This window comes from Brassica napus, chromosome C6 (assembly GCF_020379485.1).
Source record: "Brassica napus cultivar Da-Ae chromosome C6, Da-Ae, whole genome shotgun sequence".
NCBI classification, from domain to species: domain Eukaryota; kingdom Viridiplantae; phylum Streptophyta; class Magnoliopsida; order Brassicales; family Brassicaceae; genus Brassica; species Brassica napus.
The window spans coordinates 27,245,377-27,263,597 of NC_063449.1; the positions used below are offsets into that span (position 1 = coordinate 27,245,377).

Consider the following 18,221-nt stretch of genomic DNA (forward strand, 5'->3'; position numbering starts at 1 on the left):
TTTTATAAATAAAATATTGTCATTCAATTTTATTTACAGTTTTAACAATACAAAAAAACTTCAATTTTCTATTTTATTTATGTCATACAAATTTAACATTTATCTGAATTATTGATATGATGTTGTGTTTTTAATTAAGTAAATGTATACATTAATGGGAGATAGATGTATTTGGTTTATTACTAATATTTTTATATTTTGATCTACAAAATTACAGTAACATAACTATAGTGCAATATTTATTACTATTTATGTATTATATTTATATACTTATATATTTTATTTTATCTTTGTAATTTTTATTATTTAAATATGTAATCTATTTTATTTAATTTTTCATCATTATAAATTTTAATCAGTGTTTTGAAAACCGAATCGGACTTGCCGGTCAAACCGATCGGACTGTGTCTCGCTCGTCTAACCGGTTATAAGTTGTGTTAAGAATCTGATTTGAGTAAAATTGGTAAATTCGGTCAATAACTGGTCAAATTTGGTAAAACCGGTGATTCGGTTCGATATTAGAACTTGGTTTTCTTCAATTCAACTTAAAATTAAATTAAAATACTGTTGGATTGGTTGGACTGGTCCGACCATTGACTCAGCTATAATGTCGAGTCAATGTTCAGTCCGATATTCAAAACATTAATTGTAATAGACTGTTTGATCTGTCTTTCTCCCACGTGATCTGCTTGATCTGCACTTGATCCGTTTGATCTGCATGATCTGCTTGATCTGCAACGCTTGAACTGCTTTTCCCATTCGAAACTTTAAATAGTTAAAAGCAAAAATGGTATTTAAACTTCGGATATGACTGAATGACCTTTTTCGAGTAAGTATTTTGGAGTAAATTTGTTTTAATCTCTATTCAGCTTTATTATTACCAATCAAATGAAATGCAGCAGAAATATATTTCAGCTGAACATCGCTGGAAAAGGTGAAAAACTTCCCACTTGTCTTAACAAGAAGAAAATGTTACGTGATCTCTCGCTTTTCTCCGTTCATTTTTTTTTATTTTTTTTTATTTTATTAGTTTACTTTATTTATTATTTTACTTCTCTTCTCATTCCATCCATTTTATTTATTCCAATGTTTCGCTACTCTCTACCAATCACACACTTCGATTGATACAATGTTTTCTGAGAAAGTAAAGATTGACACAATGTTGGATTGCTATGAATGCAAAAGGCACCACTATTTTTGTTACTAAAGCAATCAGGCCGAGGTGGGCGACTAATGATTTACATTTTCAACAGGGCCCAATCAACTAACCCATACCATAGATTACGGCATGATATAAGGGTCGATGTGGCTATATATTTATTTTTCGGTTGACAATATCACAGAATGAAATTGACGGATACCAACAAAATTTCTTATCGTTAAAAACTTGTCAACGTAACAAAAATCAACTGCTTGAATACAACGTTGGAAACACGTTAGCGTTGGCAAGGAACTTACGGAGACCAACTTTTTTTTCTTTTGCTAAGAACGTTAACATCATTAAAAATAAAAAGAGGATTTACAAATAAGTTATCCTAGAGTCAATGCATCCAAGGCAAAAAAGATAAAAACAAGGAAGCATTAAGAGTTGCAAGTGAAAAGTGAGATCTCCAATTAGGTGAGCCACAAGGAGAGGAGGACTCTGAAGAGCCTCATTTTCCTTCTTCCTAGGATGATGTTCCTGATGTCACGATCAATGATACGGAAAATAGAGGCTGCCGTCATGAAGACATTGTTGTCCAGGAGGTTGTTTCTTTGTTATCTCATACATAATATGCATTCATCTAATACTAGTAGTGTCACACATCATCTTCTAGTTTACAAAACCTATTGCTGACACTCTCATTTGTCTTATGTATGTTCTTGCCAGAGATTGATGTTTTTCTAACTACTCCATCTGAATTTTGGTGCCCGAGGACTTTGACTACATGTTATCCAGACTCGACAGTTTGATTTGTTCCCGTGGCGCTATTTTCCACATGGTCCATATTTTTTTGTAGAGAACTGGAGCTTTGGTTAGGTAATGATTTTGGCTATACTACCAGACTGGTCCAGTTTGTGATGCCTAACACAAATTAAGTAATTGTAAGTCTTATATATATAGATATGTATATATATTAATATTAGTATCAATCAAATAAAATTCTATTTAATAGTCTATGAATTTTAGCTTCATTTGTCTGTTGCATCACCTAATCTGGCGCCGATTTCATCAGCTACTCTGTTTGGCAAAACCTAGGGTTTCAATTAAGCATCATGTTTGAAGTTTGGCTTCTACTACTTCACCAAGACACCAACGACATGCTCGTTAGACCTTTATATATCTTTTTGGGTTTAACCTTTGTATATTTTTGAATCTTAATATATATATAACATTACCAAATTTTTGTCTATGAAGTTTAAATATAAGTTTGAATATAAATTTAAGAAACAATAGTTTAGTCAAGTAGTCAACTAATATTCATTTTTTTCTTTCCAAACCCCACTGACACGTCACACGCCATATAGCCGATAGGGCTCACGCGTCTTGGCAGATATGTGGACTCCATATGTGCTTAAACATTGATCATGGATAATGTTCTTTACCCAAATGGTCATAGTGGACTCGTCTTTGTAGAAAGTGTTAGGAATATCGAAAAAGAGAATGTTAAGATAAAATAAGGACGAGTACAACCCTTAAAAGTTTTCCCTTTTTTGGGCTTTAGTTTCTCTCTCGCTAAGTATCCTTTTTTAGTGAGTGGAGCACAGCTGTCTTTCTAAAAGTGACACGTCCACCACAAAACTTATCTCTTCTGGTAGTTTTGCGGTGTAATCTTCAAAAATCTAGGGTTTGTTCATAACTTTTACCGGCGGAGAAGTTGAATTTCCAGAAATTTCTGTAAAATCAAGATGTCATACGCTATGGATAAAGCGTTGATGGCTCTATCGTTGGAAGAGGAAGATGAACCGTTCGATATGCCTGATCTTCCACAGTACAAATCGTGTGAAAGAAACTCCCGAAGTATTATCGGAAGGATTCTTAATCCAGACTGCCAGAAGATGCCGGGTTTGATTCGCGAGATGCCAAGAACGTGGCAGAAGCAAGGGAAAGTTAGAGGAATAGCTTTGTCCAAGGAACAGTTCCAGTTTGTTTTTGATCATGAACATGATCTGCTGGAGGTTCTAGAAAAAGGTGTTCATACCTTCAACGACTGGACTTTAGTGATTGATCGATGGGTGGAGAAGCCTCCTGAGGATTACTTACAGTTCATCCCTTTATGGGTTCAAATCAGAAATCTCCCTGTCAATTATTATACGAAGGAAGCTATTACCGCTCTTGGTGAGAAGATAGGTGCAGTCAAGGTGGTTGCTTTTGATCCTGACAAGCCACAAGTGCAAGACTATGTAAGGATCCAAGTACGATTCGATGTCTCCAGACCACTACGGAAATCAAAAGTTGTTAATCTTCCGGAGGGAGGCTCTGCAGTGGTTCTCTTTAACTATGAGAGAATAAGGAAGCGATGCTATGAATGTCAAAGATTGAACCACGGAAAAGATATTTGTCCACTTCTGAATAGGAATCGGGAGGCTGCTGCTCTGAGGAGTAAGCGGGTTATCATGGACAGTCACAGAAATGAAGTCATCTTGCATCAAGACGATCCTCTGTTTGGGGTTCTTTCTGAAGATCAAGTTGGAATTTGCAAGATGACAGGAAGAAGGAAAATAGCGCCAGAGGTTTTGGAAGAAATGAGAAGATATTTATTAATGGCAACAGAGGAAGATAAGAAGATTAGAATTGACCGGGTCAGATCATCAGTAGCTGAAGCGGAGAAGGACCCTTTTCTGCAGAAGACAATGTTGCGCCTAGAAACTGCTCCGACCTTTACCAATCAAATTGACAGAGGAAAGGGTGTTGTCTATGATTTCGACCTTAATACTTCCGTTGAGCCAAGATTGGAAGACAAAGATTCTGCTGACAAACTGATGGCTTCTGCAATCAAAGCTAATATCGCAGGTAGCTTGGTTCATCGCTGGGAAGATTTGAGGGTATCAGATAGAAAGGCGGATCTTAGGAGTATTGTTCATCAGGCCTTCCTTCCTCATGAACCTTCCTCGTCAAGGGTGTCAGAGAGAGGTCATGATTCGACAGCAAGCTTACATGGGAACTCTACGGAATATGGTCCTGGATACTTTGTGTCCAAGCCATCCGGGGTTGTCCACAAAAGCTCTAAATCGAGGAGAAGACCTTACATCAAGAAAAGACGTGAACAACAAGGTCAGTCATCAGGAATTCTTCACCAGTTCTACGGTGAAAACGAAGGAGCAGAGAAGCTCGGTTCTAAAAGAAAGGCGGAAGACGCTATTTTGAAGGGTGACAAAATGGCGCGACTCAAAGAATCAAGGGTGGTCCCAATGGAGGGACCGCCGAAGCCTCAATGAGCTTTATCTCCTGGAATTGTCAGGGCCTGGGGCGGCCTCAGGATCTGACAATTCAACGCCTTAGGGAAATGCGTCAAAAACTTTTCCCTGAGGTGCTACTGCTTATGGAAACTATGAATACTAGGAATGTTTTGGTTGACCTTCAGGTCTGGTTGGGCTATGATCGTGTATATACGGTGGATCCTGTTGGACATGCTGGGGGTTTGGCTATTTTTTGGAAGAAATCTGTAAATATAAAGTTTCTTGATGTGCATAAGAACTTGGTTGATTGTATAATTCAGTTTGGCGACACCTCTTTTTTTGCGTCTTGTATCTACGGGCCGACGCATTATAAAAGAAGGGTCGATCTCTGGGAAAGGCTCAGTAGAATAGGTGTGAATAGAAAGGAAAGCTGGTGCGTCTTTGGAGATTTTAATGATATTTTGCATAACGGAGAAAAGACGGGTGGTGTCTGGAGACAAGATGAGTCCTTCGCTCCTTTCAATCAAATGATTAATGCTTGCAAGCTAGAAGAGCTTCAGAGTCATGGAAACGGTTTTACTTGGAGCGGGTTAAGGAGTAACTCTTGGGTTCATACCAGACTAGACAGATGTTTTGGAAACAGGGCTTGGTTCAAGAAGTTCCCTTGCTCTAACCAGACGTTTTTAGATAAGCGTGGATCGGATCACAGGCCTGTTCTTATACATCTGATTGAAAGCCAAGAAAAGTACAGAGGTTGGTTCCGGTTTGATAGAAGATTCTTGGAGGTAGAAGGGGTTCATGATAGTGTGGCAAATGCCTGGGATTTTGCTACAAGTAACGGTTTGGGCTCAGTCTCAAAGGGTCTAAAAGCTTGCAGAAGATCTCTAAACGGTCTAAAGAAGCATTCAAGCATGAATTCAGGCGATAGAATTCACCAAGCTGAAGCTGCTCTGGAGCATGAACAATCAGCTTTACAACAATCAACTGCTCGAATTCGATTGCTGAAAGAAGATCTGGTTAAGGCCCAGAGAGATGAAGAGACATACTGGTGGCAGAAGAGCATAGACAAATGGCTTAGTCGAGGGGATCGTAACTCTCATTTTTTTCACATCTCTGTGAACGCTGCTCGTGCAAGGAATAACATTGACAAGCTTGTCAACGCCGAGGGAGAGGAGGTCTTCTCAGAGGCTGCTAAGGGTGAAGTTGCAGTAGACTTTTTCAGAAATCTCTTCAGGTCAACGAACCCTGCTCCATTTACTGACTGGTTCAACGATATGCAACCAAGAGTTTCTGAACAACTAAACATGGATCTGTTGAGACCTGTGACGAATTTGGAAATCAAAGAAGCGGTTTTTTCAATAAATCCGACGAAAGCTCCAGGCCCTGACGGTATGTCAGGCCTTTTCTTTCAGAAATTCTGGACTATCATTGAAGAGCAAGTGATAGCGGAGGTGCAGAAATTCTTTAACTTTGGTATTCTCCCAAAGGAATGGAATTACACACACTTGTGTCTGATCCCTAAGATTGCAGATCCAAAGACAGTTTCAGATTTAAGACCTATTAGTCTTTGTTCGGTGATCTACAAGATTGTTTCAAAGATTATGGTCAGAAGACTTCAGCCTTGGTTGCAGGTCTTGATCTCTCCAACGCAGTCTGCTTTTGTCTCCCAGAGACTTATGTCTGACAACATCACCATTGTGCACGAGTTAGTCCACTCGCTAGGGGCTTCAGGCTCGTTTGCTTCAGACTTTATGGTGGTAAAGACAGATATGTCAAAGGCTTTTGACAGAGTGGAATGGGGTTATTTGAGATCACTCCTGCTGGCGCTTGGATTCAATGAGAGATGGGTTAATTTGATCATGAAATGCGTCACCACAGTAACGTATTCAATACTGATTAATGACCAGCCTCATGGAATGATTACGCCTAAAAGGGGTCTTAGGCAGGGAGATCCCCTTTCCCCTTTTCTGTTTGTGCTGTGTACGGAAGGTTTAACTCATTTGCTGTCAAAGGCTGAAAGGGAGAACAGATTGTCAGGTCTGAGATTTGGGGAGCACGGTCCCTCTATTCATCATCTTCTTTTCGCTGATGATTGTTTATTCTCTTGCAAAGCTGATGAAGATCAGAGTAAGACTTTGATAGAAATACTACATCGCTATGGAGCAGTCACCGGTCAGTCGATCAACCCAATTAAATCTTCTATTATCTTCGGGAAAGACGTTCTTGAGGAGAACAAAACTAAAGTAAAGCAGAAATTGGGTATTGAATCAGAAGGTGGTGAGTCCAAGTACTTAGGACTTCCAGAATGCTTCAAAGGGTCAAAGATAAAGCTCTTTGCCTATCTTAAAGAGCGATTAGGTAGGAGGATCTCGGGCTGGCATGCTAGAACGCTCTCTCAAGGTGGAAAAGAGGTGTTGATAAAAGCAGTGGGATCATCTTTACCTGTCTCTGCTATGTCGGTTTTCAAAATACCAAAGACGGTCATTTCTACTCTCTCGAATGCTCTAGCATCTTTCTGGTGGAGTAATGTTGAGCACAAAAGGAAAATCCACTGGTTGAGCTGGGAGAAAATGTGCTTACCAAAGGCTTTGGGGGGTATGGGTTTTAAAGATTTAGAGTCTTTTAACCAGGCTCTCTTGGCAAAACAAGCGTGGAGGATCTTACACTTTGATGACTGTCTGATGGCGAGAGTGCTTAAAGGTAAATACTTTGAAGGTTCTTCTTTCTTAAATGCGCAGTTAGGAAGAAGACCTTCATATGCTTGGCGCAGTATTCTTAATGGGAGAGAGCTACTGATGCAAGGGCTGAAGATATCAGTAGGTAATGGAACTAGCCTAAAGGTTTGGTCTGATCCTTGGATGGAGGATAAGGATGGTTTGTGCAGGCCTCCTCTGAGGAAACAAAGTTTTTTCGACGCGAACCTGCAAGTCTCTTCACTGATCAACACTCAAACAAGAAGATGGAGCCGCAGTCGTTTGCATGAGCTCTTTGTTCCTGCAGATATTAAAGTTCTTATGCGCAATCAACCGGTGGTCTCAGAGCCAGATTCCTCTTTTTGGAAGCATACTCCGAATGGAATCTACTCTGTCAAAACTGGATATGACCTTGCTTTTTGGAGAAACAACTCGGCTCTCCTTCACTTCCAGCAAGCTCAACCGTCTCTGCATCCCTTGACGGCTCAGGTATGGAATCTGAAGGCTCCTCCAAAGGTTAAGGTCTTCATATGGAAAGCTCTTTCTGGAGCTTTATCTGTCTTTGATTGCCTTAGTGCCCGAGGAATAAAATGTGACACGGTATGCCAAACATGTGGAGAGGACGGTGAGTCTATTAACCATGTTTTGTTCTCCTGTACATTGGCAAGACAAGTGTGGGCAGTTTCAGGGTTTCCTTCGCCTCGGGGTGGGTTTGATGCTGCGTCTATTTATGCGAACATGGCCTTCCTTTTTAATTCCTTGCAAGTTGATGAAACAATGAGTGAAATGACGAAGGTTTTGCCGTGGATACTTTGGTATTTATGGAAAAACAGGAATCATTTGCTATTTGAAGGTTTATTGTTCGACAGTGAGCAATTGGGAAACAAAGCTCGAGAGGAAACCCGTTTATGGTATGTAGCTCAGAATTTGGAAAGGAGGGCAGATGATCATAGGGATCCATCTATCCAAGCCCCAGTCACTTGGAAGTGCCCTCCGGTGGATTTCCTCAAGTGCAATATTGGTTTCAAATGGGAGAAGAAAAAGAAAATTGCAGGGGCGGCTTGGGTAGTGAGAGACTCATCAGGTACAGTTCTTCTCCATAGCAGACGGTCTTTTGGGGAAGTGGAATCGAAAAGTGAAGCCCAGTTTGTCAATGTTGCTTGGGCTATTGAAAGCATGAAGAATCACAGATACTTAAAGGTACACTTTGCTTTTGAAGGAAGAATGCTAGTAAATGCCATCATCAGACCTCGCGAATGGCCTTCCTTCAAGTTCAAAGTGATGGAAATCAGATTATTACTAAGGAATTTTTTGGAATGGCGGGTGCTCTGTGAATCGTTTGAAGCTAACAGAGGAGCACGCCTTATAGCTACTAGTGCAGTTCAGGACTTCAGATTTCAATCCTACGTTGCAACTGGTGCACCTCGATGGTGCTCTCATGTTTTTTGATGTTTATATACCTCCTTTGGTTAATCTGTGTTGTACAAAAACTTGAAACCTTTGTCGTATGAATGCAATATACTAGATGGCAAAAAAAAAAAAAAAATAATAAGGACGAGTACAAGCTTTGTATTCATGTACTTGTCCACTTTCCAGCATTCAACTTTGGAGGATAGATGGTTTGGTCAAAATCATGTCATGTTTTGAATGGAAGTTTGAAATTTCAGGGACAAAATCCAATGTTTCTAACCAATCCCATCAGACCTTGTCTAACATTATTGGTCCAGTTTCCCATGTTACGTAATTAGATTAAAAGTTTATTTTTACCGCTTTTGGATCGTTCGAATAAGTTGATTTTAATAATCATATCAATAATTTTAAGTTTTTAACCTATAAAAGTTTTGAATAATGAAAATGATTACCGTCTTGCGATAACTATCTGACGGTCGTGTATCTAAATTGTAAAATACTTTATTTAAAATTTAAGGTTGTCTTACTCTTTTGTTTTTTTGTCAAACGGTTGTCTTACTCTTTAAACTGCAAGATTCATGCATCATTCTTTTTCTAATTAAACAGACCAACTAGTTATAAGAAAAATGGGATAAGTGGCGGAGTGACTAATTATTATTTATCTCGTCTTTTAACGAAATCACCTACTCCATCTGTTTCATTATAAGTACTAGATTCTGACCCGTCTTTTAACAAAAGGGCGGGTATATTTTTTGTTTTATATCTTTTTATGTCTTTTCAATTGGTAATTTAAATATAGGTCTAATGGCATAAAACATAATAAATAATATTCTAAATAATGATAAAGATAAAAGAAATAATAGTTGGACCATACTTTTATCAATGGGTCACACTGCTATTTTAATAGAATAGATCGTTTTAGGTTTCGGTACACGGATTAAGGAAACAATTAATTTTGTACATTTCATATTAAAAAACATTATTACCTATACACTTAACCATATTTCAACAATTAGAAAAATAAATTTTGCATAAAATTAATAAATTTTGCATTGAAAATCGAAAACGACACTTATTTTGTAACGAATTTTTTTTTCTAAAACGACACTTAATATGAAACGGAGTGAGTATATTTCTCATCGACAATGTTTTTTTTTTCTCGACGTGTCCATCAAAATGCTAAAAAACTTTGAAATAGTTAAAAAAACACACATTGCTTAATCAGATTTTCCAAATATAAAAACTTTAATCCCTTCAACCAATAAGATTGCACTACCTGTTTCTCAAAAAAAAAAAGATTGCACTACCAGTTAAGAATGAAACTCTTAAGAGTTCAAAATTGGCGAGTTATAAATAAAGTTGTAAAATATATTTGGAAGTCTAAATCCATTCAGTTACAAAAAAAAAAAAAAGTCTAAATCCATTTCGACATATTACTTTACATACAATTGAGGTAAACCTTAATATTTTACTTCTCAAATACTCAGTTGATAATGTCCATCATTCTCCCTCCGTTTTTTAATATAAGTCGTTTTAAAGTAATTTTTTTGTTTCAAATTATATGACGTTTTTGGTTTTCTATGTAAAATTTATTAACACTTAATATCATACGACCAATGATAATATACCTTCTATTTTATTATTGGTTGATTTGTGGTTAGGTAAATAATTAATGATGTTATTGTTTAGAAAATATAAAAATTTAATGATTTCTTAATCTATGTGCACAATTTTAAAACGACTTATATTAAAAACGGAGGGAGTATTTATTATAATTACCATTTTGAACAATGTATTGTAGTTTAAATATCATTATCGTGAATAATGACAAAATTATTGATAAAAAATACATTTTGAACAATGTATTGTAGTTTAAAGACTTATTCTTGGGTTCACCCCCTAGGGTGAACCTCTAGGTTCACCAACCAATAGGATTATGTTATTTCATATTCGATATCTTTTAAAAAAGGAAACAAAATATTGTTAAATTATATTATCTTTTTAAAATTAAAAGGTAAAAAGAAATAAATAAAAAATAGTAGTAATTACAAAAAAAAAAATTTAACGTCATCAGCAAAACATTAAACCCTAAATTCTAATCCCTAAACCCTAAATCCTAAACCCTAAACCCTTGGGTAAACCCTAAACTCTAGGATAAATCTTAAACTCTAGGATAAATCTTAAACTCTAAATCAAAATCAATAAACACTAAAACACTCAAGGGTTTAGGGTTTAGGATTTAGGGTTTAGAGTTTTAGGGTTTAGTGTTTTTATTTAAAGTTTAGGATTTACCCAAGGGTTTAGAGTTTACCCAAGGGTTTAGGGTAGGGCTGTTCAATATGGTAAAACCGAACCGTACCGAACCGAACCGAACCGAAATAGACAATACGGTTTGGTTTTGGTATATACCATATAAACCGAATGGATATAATTTTATAAAAACCGTAGGATTTGGATATGGTTTCGTATATAACCGATTAAACCAAATAAACCGAACAAAACCGATTAAAAGTAGAAACATGTAAATATATATCTATTTTATAACAATACATGAAAATCTATTTGTTACATAAGTTAAATTTGTGTTAATAACTATTACCATAATTTTATAGTAACAAAGAACCTTAATTTGTTAAACACTTGAACTATAATTAAATAACAATACATCGCAATTTAGACATCTTATTTTCTAAGTCTTCTTTTGATCTTTTTGCTTTATTTTAGTCTTCACTAAATTAATATGAAGATTATAAATTTGATGGACAATAATTAATGAAAAATTTTCACAACTTTTTTCTTATCTGTAAACAAACAGAGTTTCGTGTTCAATTGAAAAAACATGACTTTAATGAACACTAAATATGGAAGAGTGGAAAAACTTTTCTTTCATGTTTCTGTTTTGTTTCATATTTTTATTTTCAAAATTTCAAGCTTTGATTTTAGTTATAGATTTGATTATTTTATTTGATGGTAGAAGCATTTTTACTTTTTTGTTCATTTATTTGAACATGTAATATATTTTTAATAAATGACTGTGTTGACAATATGACTCTAAAATTCATATAATATGATCTCAAACTAAATAATTATGTTTTCTGGTATAAAACCGAATAAACCGAAAACCGACGGTATATAAACCGAACCGAACCGAAGTAAATATGGATTTAGAATGGTAGTTATATTTTACTAACCGAAATACCGAAAACCGAAAAAAACCAAACCTAAACCGAACCGATATCCGGATTGAACACCCCTAGTTTAGGGTTTATCCAAGGGTTTAGGTTTACCCTATGGTTTAGGGTTTAAGATTTAGGGTTTAGGGATTAGGATTTAGGGTTTAGTGTTTTGCTGACGAGGTTAAAAAGATTTTTTTAATTTTTTTTTCTGTAGCTGCTATTTTTTTCACTTTTTAATTTTAAAAACATAATATAACTTGATAATATTTTATTTCTTTTTTTAAAAGATATCGAATTTGAAATAATGAAATCCTATTGGCTGGTGAACCCATATATTCACCCTACCTCTAGTTTAAATTAGCATTATAGTACTCCACGTGACTTAGAGACCAATCAAATACTAGTATTTTAGAGTATAATTATTGTAGTGCATTAAAATCATAAAAGTATTACAAATAGAGAAAAAGTGATTGTCTTTTCCGTGAAGTTAGCAGTTAGCACCACTGAGACCACCTCCAACCCAGATTGTTTCCGATTGGGTTCTTAATATATGTGTTATGTATATATACATATATGTATATATTATATATGTATAAGTAATTGTGGAGTCCACAATTTTTGTAGAACCTCATAGATAAGAGTTCTTAAAAGATGATTTTAGGAATTCCTAAGAATCCTTATTTATGGGTTTCCACAATAATTATAGACTCCACAATTATTTACACATATATAATATATACATATATATACATAATACATATATTAAGAACCCCAATGGGAAGAACCCCCATTGGAGATGGTCTAAAATCCCAACTTTATTTCTCCCTAATTGTCACAGATTCTAATTGATAGATGCTTTAACTTTGGATCTTTTGCTTTAAGATTTAAGCTGTAGATTTTGTGGCTTTAACTTTAAATTTTATTGCTGTTGGTTTATTTTAAAGTTTTAAAAGAACTAAACCTAAAACGGTAGAAAAATTAATTTCTAGAACCATTATATTTCCTTTTAAAGATTTTGGGCTCTAACTTTAGTTTTTATTAATAAAGCTTGATTACTTTGATTTTATTGCTTTAGAGAAAATTATAGCTGTGTAGAGCATTCACCGAAAATACCAATCACCTCCACTATTCCCTTCGTTTCATTTTAGTTTTCGTTTTAAGTTTAAGCATACAAATTAATAAAAAATTTAAGTTTGTATATTTTTAAAATAAAAAATACATATACACTTAATCATATTTCAACCAATTGAAAAATAAAATTAGTATATTGTTAATAAATTTTGCATTGAAATTTTAAAACGACACCAAACAAAAATTTTATTCTACAACGAAAATTAAACTGAAACACAAGGAGTATTAAATACTTCTTCCATATCTTAAATAAAATACAGATGTGTTAACAAAATACAATTTATTCTTGGTATGTCAAACTATATTTTTGTAATAGGATCTCGTACCATCCTTCTATTAGTTAGAGTTAAAACAAATAATATTATTTGAAATGATTTTTTCTTCCTAAAATAATCTATCTGTTTCATAATAAGTGTCATTTTAGTTTTTTTTTCTTGTTACACAAAAAGTGTCACTTTACGATTTCTATGCAAATTATACTTAATTTCAACTGAAAATTAATTGCAAACAGCATTGATTTTAAAGAAAATGACTAGGATAGCACTAAAAAAGTTTTTGTCACAAATATAGTCTCTAAGAATAAAAATGACCAAAATAACACTTAATGTTTTATCAAAAGAGATAAATATACACTTATGTTCCAATGGTAAATTAATTTAGACATTAGGGTTTAGAGTTAAGGGGTGGGGTTTAGGATTTAGGGTTTAGGGTTTAGGGTTTGGGGTTTAGGATTTAGGGTTTAGGGTTTAGAGTTAAAGGGTGTGGTTTAGGGTTTAGAGTTAAGGGGTGGGGTTTATGATTTAGCGTTTAGGGTTTAGGATTTAGGGTTTAGGGTTTAGAGTTTAGGGGTGGGGTTTAGGGTTTAGGGTTTAGAGTTAAGGGGTGGGGTTTAGGATTTAGGGTTTAGAGTTTAGGATTTAGGGTTTAGAATTTAGGGTTTAGGGTTTAGGGTTTAGAGTTTAGGGGTGGGGTTTAGGGTTTAGGGTTTATAGTTAAAAGGTGGGGTTTAGTATTTAGGGTTTAGGATTTAAGGTTTAAAATTTAGGATTTAGGGTTTAGAGTTGGGGAGTGGAGTTTTGGGATAAGATTTCAAATTTTGAAAAATAAAAAAAATTTAAATTTTTCAAAAGATAAAATGCTATTTTGGTCTTTTTAGTTTTTGAGGGCTATTTTTGTGACATAAACTTAGAAATGTGCTACTTTGGAGATTTGCCCTTGATTTTATGAATAATTTTATTTATCGAAAATACTTATTGGTCACAAAGATGTAACTAATAACAACTTACATATATTTCTGCTATTTTTTTAGTCTGTGTAAAAAGTGTCAAAGTGACACTTATCGAGGGAGTACATTCTAGGATTATTGATTAAGTAGGAAAAACTAAGCTCATCGAAAAATAATGTTAGGTTAGTATTGAATCAGTGATGAGTAATCTAACTGGTTTCCGGGAGTTGTGATATTTAATTTACTTAAATAAAAATAATGGGAGAACTAATTAGGGCAAATCTCCAAAATAGCACATTTCTAAGTTTATATAACAAAAATAGCACTTCAAAACTAAAATGACCAAAATAGCACATTTCTAAGTTTATCCTTTGAAAATTTTAATTTTTTTATTTTTCAAAATTTGAAATTTTATCCCCAAACCCTTATCCCCTAAACCCTAATCCCTAAACCCTAAACTCTAAACCCTAAACTCTAAACCCTAAACCCTAAACCCTAAATTCTAAATTCTAAACCCTAAACCCTGAACCCTAAACCCTAAACCCTAAACCCTAATCTCTAAACTCTAAACCATAAACCCTAAATCCTAAACCCTAAATCCTAAATCCTAAATCCTAAACCCTAAATCCTAAACCCTAAATCCTAAACCCCACCCTTTAACTCTAAACCTTAAGTTTGTGACTTTTGATAAAACATTAAGTGCTATTTTTGTGATTTTTGACCTTGAGTGCTAGTTTGGGAACAAAAACTTGATTTAGTGCTATTTTTGTTTTTTTGTCAACTTTTTATTTATTTATTTTGTTAATAGCATCTGTACAAAACAATCATATAGTAATAAATAAAATTTCACACCACCAAATTTCTTTAATATACTATTTTGTTGTCTTCACTATAAAAAAATAAAATTTAATGAAATCATCATTATTTTTAAATACAGAAAAGGACTTTTCTTCCTCACATCTTCACGCAGCTCGTCTCCAAGTTGTCTTGGACTCGTCGACGATGCACACATATACACATCTATATATTATTTCTTCATAGCCGAACGAGAAAACTCCAGATATTCATTGTCAACAAAAATTTAAAAGGAAAAAAAAAATGAAAACTTGTTTCTCAATTCTCTCGTCTGATCCTTTTTCTCACAATATGTCGATATAAATACACATCCTCTCGCCTGCTTAGTAAGCCAATTCAATCCAAAAGCTTTCGTCTTTCCTCAGCCTCGTCCTCTGTTCATATTCAAGGTAGTTTTTTTGTTTCATAAGATCGCTTTGTTTCGGTGAGTTTTCATTGGTTTATGCTTGAGATCTATGGTTACGTTTCCAAAGTTTTGTTTTTTTATTTATTTTAATTTTTTTTGATGAATCTGCCTGCATTTGGTGGTGGGGGGGGGGGGGGGGGGGGGGGTGTTTGAATGTTAATGTGCAAAAAGGTCTAACCTTTATGATTTGCCATTTGGGGGATCGTACGTGTGTTTTTGATCTCTTTATGTTGTGATTGTGACATATAGCTCTCAGGCTTGAGTTCTGTCTTCTTGGAAGCTATAGAAAAAGCCTCTATGGTGAGCCTCTTTTGGCGCCAGATTCACTTCGCTGCTCTTCTCTGCTCATTTGATGTCTCACATTCTTTGTTTCTTCTTATTCATAGGGAGAAGCGCCAGCTTTCTTTGTTGATCATCTAGAGAATGGACAAGAACACACCAATGGCTTCCGTGTAAAAACCGAACCTGAACACAGAGATACATTTGTCCAAATTGGAGATCGATCCGTAAGCCTCACAGTTTGAAACTGTTCTTGATTCTTGAACCTTGGTTTTGATCTTGAAGGTCTTTTTGGTTTGCAGTATGTGATCGGTGGGAATCATGAAGGGAACCCACTGTTCCTTGGAGCTCAGATCCATGACAAAAACATTAACAAGTGGTGTGTGTTCTTATCTTGGTAGATTAGTTTCTTCTTCCATTAAGTATGGAATTTGAAGTCAATGTTGGTGTGTGTTTCAGGTTTACTCCTACTGTCCTTGGAACAGGCCCTAAACCCTGCAAGGCTTACTCTGCCATTGTTCTTAAACAAGGCCGGATCTTGGTTATCAAGAAAGGCTCAGCATCTGATGACTCTATATGGTTCCTCGAGGTTAGTAACAGCGTTGTTAGCATAGATTTTTGTTCTTGTTCTCATATGTTTGATGGCATTCACGTAGGTGGATAGTCCTTTTGTCCGGGAACAAAGGAAACTGTTGGGAAAAGAGGTTGTTGCTTGGAGTAAAGGAGTCAGACGAAACGCAGAGAAGCCTATTGTGATAAGCGGTCCTTCTGGAGTTGGAAAAGGAACGTTGATAGCTATGCTTATGCAAGAGTTTCCTTCAATGTTTGGGTTCTCTGTGAGCCACACAACTCGTTCCCCGAGGTGTATGGAGGAGAACGGTGTTCATTACCATTTCACTGATAAAACTGTGATGGATAAAGAGATTAATGACGGGAAGTTTCTTGAGTTTGCCTCTGTTCATGGTAATCTCTATGGAACCAGCATTGAATCTGTTGAGGTTGTAACAGATTCAGGAAAGGTAATAAGAAGCATCATCCTTTTGTATTTTCTCTTTCATGCTGTTGATCTTTAAAATGATTGAATTCTCGTGTGTAGAGATGCATACTTGACATTGATGTTCAAGGAGCGAGGTCAGTGAAGGCTAGTTCTCTTGATGCAATATTCATATTCGTATGTCCTCCTTCAATGAAGGAGCTTGAAGATCGGCTCCGTGCTCGGTAACAATCAAGACTTTTACCATATGAGTTTGTTGTTTCTTCAGCTCTTTCCTCAATTTTGAATGCTAAAAACAGAGGAACTGAGACAGAGGAGCAGATTCAAAAGCGGCTTAGAAACGCTGAAGCAGAGATTAAAGCAGGGGAATCCTCTGGCATTTTTGAACATATCCTGTATAATGACAACCTTGAGGAATGCTACAAGAACCTTAAGGTGACTTAACTCGCCTATTGATTTTGAAATCCCTCTTAAAGAACTTCAATGATGAGCAACAATGGCTCTCTGTTTCAGAATCTCCTTGGGATAAACGATGAGTCTCCTGTGAATGGTGTAGAAGGTAATAAAACCAAAACAGAAGAGTAGACCCAATGTATACTAATTAGGTACGAAAGTAAGCTTAATGATTTTTTATGTGTGATGGTTTGATGAAAGCAGTAGAAGGGATCAGTCTTCCCAAGGAGCATACAGTAACAAAGGTGGAAGACAAGATTTTGATTCAAGAAAGAGGAGAAGCAACCAAGAACAACATGTATGTTATTGATTTTTTTTAAAAAAATCTAGGTTGATCTATCTAGAGAGTCTTTGTTAATGAAACGTGTTTGGGTGAGCAGGATCGTGTTGGATTTATTCTCAATTAACGGGGGAGCACCAGGAAGAACAAGAGGGATTATTCTGGACACAGTAAATTCCAGTTAACAAAGAGTCTTTATCCTTTCTTTGCTGAAAGCTAAAGAGGACCAGTTAGATGATGATGAACACTGCTGAAAGCTAAAGAGGACCAGGCTTATGGCGGTTCAAAGGTTTACTAGATAGGCATTGATGATGATGATGATGATGATGATTATGGTTATTATAAATTTTATGATTGTTGATGACATTCAAAAAGACGTGATGAAATAAGACTTTTTTTGTTCTTTTTACTGATCTAAAATCTTGAACAAATCTTTTCTTTTGGAATTACTTAGGTCGGTCCGCGCTACGTGCCGGCTATATATAATTTTGTTTAAAATATACTTTTTTGGAAGCTTTTCTTTGTTTGTATTTGGATATATCGATTGTGTGAATGTTGTTAGTTTTGAGAAATTTTGTTTACGATAAATTAATTGCTGTTAGACCAAATGAGAGTAGTTTCTTCGGGTGTGAGTGAGTTCGAGGGATGGTGAGATTAATTAAGTTTACAAATACTGGTTTTTTTAATTTGTTAATATTTAGTGTATTTATTTTATGTTCTAAAAACATACCGTTTAAATTTGAGAATCATTATAAATTTCCTATATATTAATTGAGTATCTTTTAAAAAGATGTAACCTCAAATTTGTACTAATTAAAAATTGTTTCTGCTGATGTTTAAGCCATCTATGTATCAGAATTTTAAAGATTTAGGAATTGAGTAGGGTAAATATATAACTCCCTAGCGAAATACATTTACTCAGACGGTTAAAGGACCGCA

The 18,221-nt window shown here is 35.3% G+C and overlaps 2 protein-coding genes across 2 annotated transcripts; both read left to right on the forward strand.

The window, feature by feature from the left end:
• Positions 1 to 1,521: 1,521 nt before the first annotated feature.
• On the forward strand, positions 1,522 to 4,454 carry LOC106432436. The gene is made up of 2 exons (XM_048760881.1): positions 1,522 to 1,746; positions 1,871 to 4,454. Exon 2 carries the CDS (start codon positions 2,890 to 2,892, stop codon positions 4,417 to 4,419), a length of 1,530 nt encoding a protein of 509 aa, XP_048616838.1. The 5' UTR covers positions 1,522 to 1,746; positions 1,871 to 2,889; the 3' UTR covers positions 4,420 to 4,454.
• Positions 4,455 to 14,969: 10,515 nt separating this feature from the next.
• On the forward strand, positions 14,970 to 17,787 carry LOC106407214 (guanylate kinase 2). The gene is made up of 11 exons (XM_013848036.3): positions 14,970 to 15,259; positions 15,526 to 15,576; positions 15,663 to 15,782; positions 15,858 to 15,934; positions 16,015 to 16,144; positions 16,212 to 16,574; positions 16,652 to 16,773; positions 16,849 to 16,984; positions 17,063 to 17,108; positions 17,207 to 17,300; positions 17,383 to 17,787. Exons 2-11 carry the CDS (start codon positions 15,574 to 15,576, stop codon positions 17,465 to 17,467), a joined length of 1,176 nt encoding a protein of 391 aa, XP_013703490.2. The 5' UTR covers positions 14,970 to 15,259; positions 15,526 to 15,573; the 3' UTR covers positions 17,468 to 17,787.
• The last annotated feature ends 434 nt before the right edge of the window (positions 17,788 to 18,221 follow it).

Bases quoted from the DNA above. Each gene is read 5' to 3' on its own strand.
- LOC106407214 (XM_013848036.3), top strand. The intron at 16,774-16,848 runs GTAACAATCAAG...TGCTAAAAACAG, and splicing joins GAAGATCGGCTCCGTGCTCG to AGGAACTGAGACAGAGGAGC. The intron at 17,301-17,382 runs GTATGTTATTGA...TTGGGTGAGCAG, and splicing joins GAAGCAACCAAGAACAACAT to GATCGTGTTGGATTTATTCT.
- LOC106432436 (XM_048760881.1), top strand. From the start codon at position 2,890: ATGTCATACGCTATGGATAAAGCGTTGATGGCTCTATCGTTGGAAGAG.